We start from the raw sequence: 11,936 nt of genomic DNA, 5'->3' as shown, positions 1-11,936 counted from the left end.
TCTCTCTCTCTCTCTCTCTCTCTCTCTCTCTCTCTCTCTCTCTCTCTCACACGGGACAAAAATTGTGTAAATCGTAATAATTAACATGTAAATTAAATTTTATAAACATTTATAAAATACGGAAAGATTAATAACGATGACCCTTTTCTAACTCATATTCTAACAACTTCATCATAAAATGATCACGTAAAAATTTTGTCCTAAATAGGGGCAGCAAAGAGAATACATCTCAGGGAAAAAGAAAACATTTTAAATTTGGCTTTTCGTTCTGTGAAAGGCGCGCTGCTGAACGAGGTTCAGTTCGGTAAGGCGGATGGAAAGTTTAAGAGGAAGAGAAGCCTGAGTCGTGCGCAAATTGAAGCTGGGATTAAGACGTCGGGCGAGATTAAGGTTTCCATGTTGATTAATTTAAATAGTTCCGCCGTCGCTCCGCGGAGAGACAAAAGCATACCCGTAACCGTAGCTGCGCCAAGCGGCTGGGGTACATAGGGAAAGGATGCATGGTAAACAACTTACTTTTCACAGTGCAGAAGCAACCCGGAGAATTAAGGAACAGAGTTAATACAGAGTTAAACGAAGCGCACTTAGGTGTCGACCTGCTTTACCTGTGAATTTGTTTGGATTGAGATGTACTTCTCTATTTTTTTCTGTCATTTACATCTAATCTAACATCTGTTTGGAAAATAGGAATTATTTTGATTATTAAACGAATAATAAAAGATATAAAAAAATCAATATCGTAGAAAATCAGGCCACGGTTGGAGGGATAAAAGAAAATGAAAGGAAGTGCACCATGTTTTGATACTCTTTGAGCAATAAATTTCTTCTGAGGTCTTATCAACGTTCACCATAATTCTACCATCATCTTGTACTGTAAAATACGCTGCTGATTCATGGAAAATGCAGCGAATTTTTTGTGCTTTACGCTCCGTAAAAAGAAATTATTATGTAGCTGTATTTGTTTAGTCTCTTAATATCGGCTAGTTTATGAAACTGACTTCAGATTTTTCATGTGTTTTTTTCATATGCTTTTCAAACATGCACGAATTAAAAATATTTTTAATATTAGAAAGAAGAAACATGATAAAACCGTACATTTCAAATTAAATAATTTTTTTATATAAAAGATCATCTTGTAAACAAAAATGTTATGACAATTCAATAAATTGACTGTTTTTTTACATAACTGATATTGACAGTGTGAAATTTAATTATTTTAAATAATAGAAAGAGTATACTACCAAGCGCAGTTGTTGTAATATTTTTTGTGATGATACGTAATAGCTTATTTTTTTGCAGAAATCATAATATTAATACAGCGATTCACAAAAATAAACCTGATATGATTTCAAAATTCGTTTTAAAAACGCATACTGTTAGAATATCAAAGAAACAATAGTAAACTTGAGTTAAATAACATTCTATTATTTTCAATTCCAAAATGTGTCAAAATGTAAATCAATCCATTTCTGGTTGCTTTCGACATAAATAACGTTTATTTAATATACGCATTTAGTAAATAATAAACTAAATTTGAGTCAAATTTAATACATTTTCTCAAGTTAAATTATTTAACTCTAAATTAATGATATATTAAATAGGAGAATCGGCGATTCATAGAAATGATTTAAAAAAACTCAAATTAAGTGAATTTGAATTTAACAGTGCAGCGCCAATTTTTTGAGAGTATTAATAGTGATTGCTATTTCGATCGGTTTCATAAATGGAGACTATGATAGGAAAGATTAGTAAGGCAAGAAAAGATAAAATGGAACGTTTAAAAGAAAAATAAAAAGACAGAAAAGGAAATCTTTGTCGCCGATCAAGTGTAGCGATTGCTTTTTTAATCACGTTATTATAGTTAATAAGCGATAAATACCAAAGAAAAGCGATTGTCTTCTTTCGCGTATCATCTGAGATACGACAAAGACTGTATCCATTTAATCTGGTTAAGAAAAAAGTAAAAAACGTATTATTTTCTTTGATAGGTATATAGATCAATATCAAGCTTTTGATGTCTGTAATGTACCATAAAAAGATAAAAAGATATATTTATTTTTTATTATTAGGTTTATTATTAGATTATTTATAAAAATAATAATTTATTAAATATAATAATATTTCTATTAGATTTTTTTATTAACAATGAAGTGCATCATCTTATTCCTAATCTTTATCATTTCGCGAAATAGTGCGAAAAAAAATAAAAGCTAGAATTTCTATATTTCTATAAAAGCTATATAAATTTTTATATTTTGAAAAGTTAAGAATAACAGATTGATAAATATTAATTTACAATTTTTCTATTAAGAATATAAAATTAACGTGTACGTATATTTTAACTGTTCTCCTAAAATTGTTGAAAGGACGAATAAATTTAGAAGCCATAAAAACGAATTTATTTGATTTCCCAAAATATCTAGTACTATATACTTTGTACTGGGAAAAGTTCGCGGTTTTCTGTGAGCATGGAGCTATCGTGATCAGTGCTCTCGGCGGATTCGGTCGTTAGCAGTCTTTTGGAAGGAAGTCGAGGGTAAGGCGTAACGGACGGACGAAGAATAAAAGGAAAGATGGAACGGGGGAGGAAACTCTCTTTCGCTCTCTCGGACAAGGGCCGCGCGTGTTCTTTTAGCCGCGTTGCCTCAGCAACAGAGTACCTTCCGTCTCGCTGACCTGCTGTTTCCGGTGACACCGATGGTCTTTCCTTTTCTCGTCATTTTGCCGAGACCAGCGCGCTTTTCCGAAGAGAAAAAAAGTATACAATCAACTGCGGGAAAGTGTTAAGGGTCGATGCGATTATCGTTCAAAAGTAACGGTATCTCAGAATTTTCTATTTCTGTTATCAGTTTCGGCGATGTAATAGTTTCATATCCTTTATAATTAAGGAGATGACGTGATCATCGTTAGTAGATCGCTGCGGCAAATTGCGCGATGATATGTCAATAGAATGTCTTGTATGTATACCTCGTACCGAGGTTGAATTATCAAACAAATGAGCTTTACATGATGGTAACAATGTTGTCTTATATCCGGGTACTTTGCCGATAGATAGGATTCAAAATAGAGACGCTCATCATGCGGCATAACTATAGAATGAGATCGATATTCCTGAGCCGAGTTCAAGATCCTCGAGAAAAGATCGTCGAACTCGCGTGGCTATCTATGAATGCGTAATGCGAAGCAAGAATCCCATGTCAATTACTATCATAGTTAATTAATATTATGTAAGACTATATACGAGACAGATATTCGTTCGAATCGCTACACTGTACAGATATATTCCTAATTCGAGAGAATTTAGTAAATTAAGCAAGAAAATGCGTTAATAATTTCACTGTGGGAGCCTCTTAACACTGGCACGCCACATAAATTAGATAATTCAAGGTTCGAGTGATGTTTCATCAAATATCAATATTATTTTATTATTCATTCGTGTGTATGTGATGTAGATATATATTTTTCAAATCTTTATACATATAATGAACTACCGAAATAATACTTTTTCTAAAAATATACGTATAATTAATGCGACTGCACTATTTCGAAATTGCTCGTGTACTCTTTTTTCAAAAACTTAATACAGATAAGAACATTTTTTGCATTTATAAAATTATATCTCAATAAGAGAGAGATATCAGCTATATTATATGGCGGAGTAGCTCAGAAGCATTCCGCGTGCAAGCGATGAAATATGAATTGCGGCACGTAGTAGGCCATTAGCTGCTTGAGAAAAGAAAGTAGGAGGAATGTTGAGGGACGGTAATGAGGTAGAATAAAGAGTGAACTAATTCGAAATTTTGTGCGCGTCACCGACGGCGATCGACCGGCACGCTTGGCGTGAGAAGGGACGAAGGAGCGAAATGGAAATGTCGGGACGGGACCTGTTCAACATTCTAAATATTTTAAAAGTTCAACTCATTTGAATTGGAACATCTTTAGACGTGTCTTTTTCTCTACCCTGCTCTTTCTCAACTGCCTTCCATCGGTTGGATCGTCGCAGAGTTCTCTGTACTTATCGCGCTTTCCACTGCGCTTTCGGCTGTCTTCTTCTCTTCCCGACCGATTGATTTAGATTCTCGAAACTTTTCGCACTTGAGTTTTGTAGTGGAGATATTCTCCATGACCACAGAGAAAACGGTGTATGGCTCGTTCATTTACGCATAAAACCCATTATCGAGGAATGTGTGTTCATACTTTATATTTATATAACGCCAAACGTTAAAAATATTTAAAATAATTTTGGAAAATATTTATGTAATAATTTTGACGTCTGTTTTTGTAAAAATCATGCATTATCTGTTTGATTTCTATCTTTCGGTGCCATTCTGACGACTAACTTTCTTTTTCCAATGTTTTTCGACAGCTTTTTCCATTTTATTATTAAAGAAATATTTTATTATTAAAGATACATTTGCTTGATATTGTTATATTCCCCTTAATGTCTGATGCTCGAAAAAATAATTTTTTACAATATTTTTTATGAAAAATCATTTTTATGAAAAAAATGATTTTATTGAAAGATTTAAATTTTTTGCAGCATTACTCATCATTTATTAGTTTCCAACATAATTATTTTGATTACATTGGTCCAATAAAACTATTTTCAAGTCTGTATTCAGAAAAATTTCAGATCTTTTAAAATCATTCTTTCTGTTAATAATTTGTATAAAAACTATAAACAATCAATTTATCATGTACCAAATGTATTGTTCCCATAGTGTGGCATCGAATGATTAATCACGTAAAATCGTTTACGCAACGATACTGAAATTTGCGAGGCGCGATGATGGTTGAAAATCATCGAACATCACGATGTGTTCACAGTTTCAGAACAAATCAGTCGCGGGCCATCGATTCTTTGTAGTTGCTAGGGCTTAATTCAGTCGCGTAAAGCCCAGCCACCAGGTAAAACCGATAAGGCTGACCGATTTGCTGCCCCTAGCGAAAAATCCGCTTACTCGTTCGAGCCCTTGCGAGAATCTATGTTATTCCGGTTGGAATATGGATGTGTCACATTTGCGAGTCGCACGAGAAACGACGTCGCACATTCGCGTATACGGATTGGCGAAATTCGCGGGGAGGCGTACTAACTCACCTGGTCACGGTTGGCGTGGAAGCAACCCCCGGGGATCGTGCTGGATAACTCCGTGGACTTCCTGACATCAAGTACTCTGCAACACACAGCGAAACGTTTGTCCTTAATGCTCTGCTGCATAAAGTCACACTCGACGATCGAGTAACGCATTCGTCTTGCACCGGTTAACGGCGATACAAACGCCGCTTTCTGAACTACCAACCGCGAGTAATCGCGAAGTGCGATTACAAATATTTGCTAACATTCTACCAGTGCCGAGGTAACAATTCTATCCAAGACACATTAAAGGTCGCAACAATTATAATAATTTTAATAATTCTCATCGTTATTTAATAATTTGAACGAAGAGATAATTAGCATCAAATTATGTTCTTCGACGATTATGTTAATCCGACGGTAATGTTAGATATTCCCCTACATCATTCTGCTCTAAAGTATAATGCAGCGCGAACGCGGAGATTCTTCGATACATTCCGAGCGTGTTCCAATTTTCTGTGCATTTGATTCATGGCTGTTGTATACTGCGACATTTCGCTGAAACATATGCCGTCGTAACTACTGCTTAATTACTTAGACAGGTAACAGGATCTGCGGCGGACGCAGATATTCCTCTACTCTCAGCAACTTGACCTATGTCATGCGACGAGATAATTGAGTTTATTAAATGCAAGTTGTTCTCGTATTCGCAAGTGCTTTAACCCTGTTTCGAGTATAGTGCCCGCGGAATTATTTAAATGAAACGATCAAAACGGATGCGTGCTTACATTATTTCTAATTATGGTTTAGATTTCTACATGTTCTGGAAATAATCAAATGGCTGCGTTCAGCAAAGAAAACTAGATCAATGAGCGCTTAGTGATCAGTTTTCTCTATTGAACGTAGCCAATTAATATAAAAATAGAAAAACTGAAGATCACGTCGATAGAACTGACAAGACATTTTAATTAATCGAAAATGTCTTGTGTTGAAGATGTGCGGATTTATGCCAAATCAGGCAAATCAGAATAGTGATAAGTGCAATCGTCGAAGCGAATTCGTAGAGGTCCAGGGTATCAACGAGTAGCGACGCGCGCGCATGCATAATTAATTTTCAAACTTTCTTTCCTGCCCAATGGCAGGCTGACGTTGCCATTCGATTTAACCTTCGTTCACCGTGCGTGGTCTCCGGTCTGTCGGTTCGTAGCGTCATGCATATTCTAGTTGATGGGTCGTCGCGAGCTGCCTTCCTTTTATCTGTATAGTTAATGCGTTCATGACTAATGTAATCGTCAGTGACGTTCTGCTATCGACCGCATTCGTCTGATGCTCGCCTTGGTCGCCAGCACAAGATCGCTAAATCATTTTATCGAATAATGCTTAATATTCTCTGTCCATAAACGTCATCGACGTCGAATTCTGTCGGAACATTTAATTATAGAATACGCGTTTTTATTGTATATATTTAATTTTTTTTTATACACGTGAAGAATTACAGAGATATCTTTTCCCATTGATAACTCCACACAAAGATAATCACCGGATTGTATTCAGTCTTTTAACAGAAACGATAACAAGCTCTTTTTTTCGAACAATTGTAACTCAAAACAGTCAAAACGAATATCTTTGTTGAAAGAGAGATTTTCACATAACGCGAAAATTGGCTGTTGAATCAATAACGAGGCTGAATATAATGGGAGTTAGAGAGTCTAGAGGAAGCGGTTGCAAAATAAAAAAAAAATAACAAGGATAGTTTGTTCGTTCGTTTACTTTGATATACTGACGCTACATCGGTTTTGGCCCATAAGGTTCTTCTAACCACCGCTTTCACCCTCTTATTTCTGCAGCAATTTGTCACTGTCTACGTTCCGAGGATCTTTACTTTATACGCTGGATTCTAAGTATAACTCACTACGCACTGATAAGTAACATCATTATATTGTTTTATATCGATTTCTGTGTTTATATATTTATAGCAAAATGTTGAATCTTTTTTCAATGTACAATAAATTTTTATTTAAATATATTTTGTTTATACTATATCTATAATTGTTTATACTGAGAGAAAAAAAAGATTGCAATTATCACAATTTAACTATAATTTATAGTCATTTTTTGGGACAATCATATATTTATGGTTTTAACTATGTAAATGCCATCAATTATGCTATTAATAATAGTCACACTTTGCTTAACAAATTTTAGTTTTTTAAAAATATATTTCTTATTATTACATTAAATAGTGTGGATTTAAGAAAATATATTCACTATAAATTGCATTTACTGAATAAAAATATTTATTTTATTTATCATTTATATATCTTGATATTTCACTACATTAATATTTGAAATTACCATAACTTATTAGTATAATTTTCTCACTCGTTTAAAAGAACTATATATTTGTATATATATATATATATATATAATATATGTATTATTATTACAATTATATTATAAGAGTAATAACAATGGAACTAATTATTTTAAGGCAATTATAGTCACAAATATCAAACATTTTTCTCTTAATGTAATCACAACTATAATGTAAAATACGACGATGACGCGGCGATTCGTTTAACATACGAAAGTGGTAAAGCATTCCGCTGCCGATCATTAACACCACCAATCCAAACTGAACCTCAGACTAAGTTTGTTACCAAAACCTGCGAAATGGAATCGTTATGTCATTGACACGGCCTTGCCATTCGTCACTCGCAAGCTCAAAGGCTCACTTGCAACACACAGGATGTAACGTTTCCTTTGTAATTCTGAGCATAAATTGGCGTGTGTCAGATGCGAATGAGTCGATTCTGAACCGTGCGCGCGTTCGTAGGTGGTTTAGGTATAGAAACCTCTATCGGCTGAAGAGAGTCCTGACAGCTGGGAGCACAAAGCGACGGGTTCATTCTCGCAGGGTGAGAGGTTGGTTGCCAGGCTGCCGAGGCTTAGCAGCCATGCCGGCTACCGTTTGTTTCATCCGGTAGTCATGGTGATAACACGGAGAAGGTGGGCGCAACTGATCGAGGGTTCTCCGATATCTCGCATATTTTCTAGCAGCCACCCTCTCGGCGAAAGCGACGCTCCTGGCTCGCTGGACCACCCATCGAGAATATTAACGCCCACGAAGGGATGCGTCGCATGCCTCTATCAGAGTACTTTTGAAAAAAATAAGCTGTGTCGAGTTGCAAACACAAATGAAACGAACATAACTATTGATAAGGCCATTGAAATGAAAGTAAGTCACTATTGTGTAAGGATTTACTGTATTTTCATATTGACTTTCCTAAGACAATAATTCTTCTTTTGTAAGTGCACTGATAACGACGTAAGAATTTCTTTTTCGTGAGAAAAATGAAGTTAATTGACTGTCTTTTAAACATGCCTTTTTAGTGTATGGCACATCCGATTCTCTTTTTCCAATATTTTTTCCATTACAATGTTTATAAATTTTTTTGTTAAAAATACTTATGTTTGCTTGGTATCGTTATGTTTTTTAATATTTGGTTCAAATTTTTGATTGGAAAAAAATTATTTACAATATGTTCATTTTTATAAAAGTTATAAATAGTCGAATTGAGTTGGATATAATATATTCATACAAGTATGTTTAAGGTGTTTCCTAAACTTAAATACTGTACTTGTGTGTAGTTAGTTATGAGTTAGTTATGTCTAAACTTAAATAAATTCTGTGATTTAAATATATACTTTAAATATAATACTTAAATTGATACTTCATGCTAATAAAAAAAATGTCACTTTTATCAAGATTATTAAAAATATTCTACAAGCGCGATTGAAAATGGTCATTCATAAAATAAAACGATTTATATAAAATCATTATTGCAATGAAGTTGCGAATTTTTCTTCAATTTTTCTTCTATTATTATATATAAACTTTATATCTTCATGTAGAACGCAAAAATTTTTGCGTAAGCTAAATATTCTTGTCGAAGGAGCTCGACGAATGATACGATCAAGTTAGTAATGAGCGATCATTATTGTGTAGCGATCCTTAAGAGATATTTCAATTTCTCTTTTACAGTCGCTCCAAAGATACTTCCGAAGTCTTGCTTCATTAGTATTTGTTTCGGCTGATTTTAGAAAAATTCTCTTCAATACGAGTCGCTCGTCAGAAGGGAACGATCGATTACGTTCTATCTACGGGAACTAAAGTCTGGCCGCCCATCTTTCGTTCGAAAAAGTGTCATTATCTGCTAATGGCACAGCAGCAACTAGGTCGATGCGCTTGGTTGGTTAATGACGTGACTTCGCATTTTGCCGATGGACTGTACCGATTTTATCTACGTGCTCCGATTTTACCTGATGTCCTCTCGAAGATTCGCGAGCGCCGTAACCACCCTTCCCTTCCCCGAACAACAGTTATTTAAGGGTTAAGTTAGTTTTTATTGCTGCGTCATATTCTTATCATGTTGCTTCTTTACTTTCGAAAATCCATTCGCTGCAGACAAAATATCTCCGGGATCTACGTAAGAGACAAGCCCATGCGAAATATCTTCGTGTAAGAACATTGTCGACCCAAATACGTCGCCCTCAGGAGATCATCAAAGAGAAACGTACATTGTCGCGGTTACGATAATTAGATTGGAAATTACGTAAGCGGAATTAGGTAAGAAAAGTAAATCCCATTGCGATAATCTTTTCCAGCACTCGGGATGCTGACAGAGCGTGCCAACTAATAGCTCGCTAAAAAGCGCGCAATTTAGTAAGTAAATATATTTAGCTGGTATGCTTGAATCAAGAAAGACTTACTTCTCGTAATCGAGAACGTTGGCTGATCTATTTTTTGTTTAAGCACTGCACACGACTGTTTTAATGAAAATGAACAATGTTCCAAGTGGAAAACTAGAGTCGAATAGGAACAATCGAACAAGATTGTCAGGGCTGAAAATGTCGCTAAATTCGGGAAAGACAATGAAAGACAAGAGTGATAACGAAAGTGATAAGGAAAGTAATAGCGCGGGAGTGACAGGATGTAGTTAGAACGACAGCCGAAAAGGTGATCGTAGAAAGGATAGAAACATAGTTAGAAAATGGAATTTGAGAATGAGTCGAAGTGAGGCTAGGCGAGGCGAGACGAGAAGAGGGTAAGAGCGAAAGGCACGTAAAGACAAGAGAAAAAGATCAGAGATAGGTACGTAAGTCCCTGGATGGAGTAGATACAGTTGAGTCTGAGGGTTTCTTGGTTGTTGGGTGTTTGGCTGTCGGCCAGGGAATCTCTGGAGCGCGACGGTTACCTTTTTCTCCGTTGGGAGGTCTCTTCGACCTATACGTATACCACGGTGAGCGTACCGTCTTTCCGGAATGTCAACTGTATAATGTTGCACAAGTGTGCGTGTGTGTGCTACCATACCCGATATGTGTCACCGGAGGTGTGGTGTCACAGAGTCCGCACTTTCGAAAACTCGTCTACTCTAGATCTCTATACTCTAGGTCTAGACTGGTGCAACCCTTCCACGTTTTATTGCTCGTATTCCATTTGACCTTATATCTTGCATGTTTGCTTAACTCCGTGTAATACATACAGACGTAATAGATATGGACTGCACATTTCCCTGAGCTCTGTGCTCCATTAGAAAGAAATTGAACACATTAAAATCTCCTTCAACCTGCATCTCTCTTCAACTCGATATTTTAAAGAGAGAGAGAGAGAGAGAGAGAGAGAGAGAGAGAGAGAGAGAGAGATGTAATGTTTTAAGCTATTTCATTCTTTCTAAACTAAAAATCACAACTTCATAGAAACGAGAAGTCTATTCTTATAATGTTTATGATAATATATCGCGATTATAAGTAAAAATCGCATCATTCATACGATCTGATGCAATTCTTTGATCGACTTTCCCTAATTTTTTTTATACTGCGCATCTCTCGTATGATGAATTTTTTGAGATTATGATATATTGCGAAATGAAGCTATATCCTAGTACGAACACAGAAATATGTTTTATTTCTTGGATAAGATCAATGGTTTGCACTTTATCGCTTCGCGTTATGCGAAAAATCAAGGGAATAACTTTTTAATTTCTCTCGCATCATAGACTAGCCGTCCGTATTGTTTCGCTCTCGGCTCAGAAGATTGAGTTCTGTTCTACTATATGTTTCGTGAAATCATCTATCATCTGTCCGTGCAAGTCGTAAGTTTTTTCATTCACTCCGCTTTCCAATGCCGCGTGTTGCAACATACATTCTTATATCGCCAAAGCGTATAACTATATACTGAGAGCTATAAACCATAAACGTCCAAACATTCGCAGTCGTGATCAAACGGCTTTACCAGAACACCCAATTTTTTACGAAAATAAAGTAAGACGAATATCGAAGACAATATTTCCTGAGATTGGACTTAGGAGATTCAGATACAGGGTGCATATTTCGCATTTCACTAAGACAGTTTGCTGTGTTTGAGAATAACAAAATGTTACATCGACATTGTTAATTTCTGCTGGTCAAATCTGAAATTCGATATCATAATGTATCGGACGACTTATTAAGTGATTAGAATTGCTGGCAAACGAAATAAGTCATATAAAGATAAAATATGTGGACATATGTATTTCTCATAACGGAGATGGAATACTACGATATCTTACATACATAGTTTGCGCTGCATTTGACTATCGTCTAAAATTACTTCACAGTTTGCTTAGAAATTATAACATGATCACTGACTATTAATATTTAATGCGTTATCATAACAGATACCTTTTAGTTTCGCAGGTAGCAGGTTTTATAAGTGTGTATTTACGTATCTCAAAATTTTGAGAAATATGTTAATATTAATTTTGTCTAATTTGGAAGATTTGAATGTGGCTTTCAAACAATTGAATTAAATTTGCTAATA

The 11,936-nt window shown here is 35.4% G+C and overlaps 1 protein-coding gene across 1 annotated transcript in view; it reads right to left on the bottom strand.

Annotated features, from left to right (window-relative positions):
• Positions 1 to 4,877: 4,877 nt before the first annotated feature.
• Positions 4,878 to 11,936, bottom strand: part of LOC108686344 — a 148,630-nt gene continuing 141,571 nt past the window's right edge. The window contains exons 5-6 of the mRNA XM_018191608.1: positions 5,099 to 5,174; positions 4,878 to 4,983 (exon numbers count right to left, since the gene is read on the bottom strand). Coding sequence (XP_018047097.1) covers positions 4,878 to 4,983; positions 5,099 to 5,174 — 182 coding nt within the window. The remainder of the gene's footprint in view (positions 4,984 to 5,098; positions 5,175 to 11,936) is intronic.

This window comes from Atta colombica, unplaced genomic scaffold (genome assembly GCF_001594045.1).
Source record: "Atta colombica isolate Treedump-2 unplaced genomic scaffold, Acol1.0 scaffold176, whole genome shotgun sequence".
NCBI lineage: Eukaryota > Metazoa > Arthropoda > Insecta > Hymenoptera > Formicidae > Atta > Atta colombica.
The sequence above is the reverse complement of the archived record's forward strand: the minus strand, read 5'-3'. Positions and strand labels throughout refer to the sequence as shown.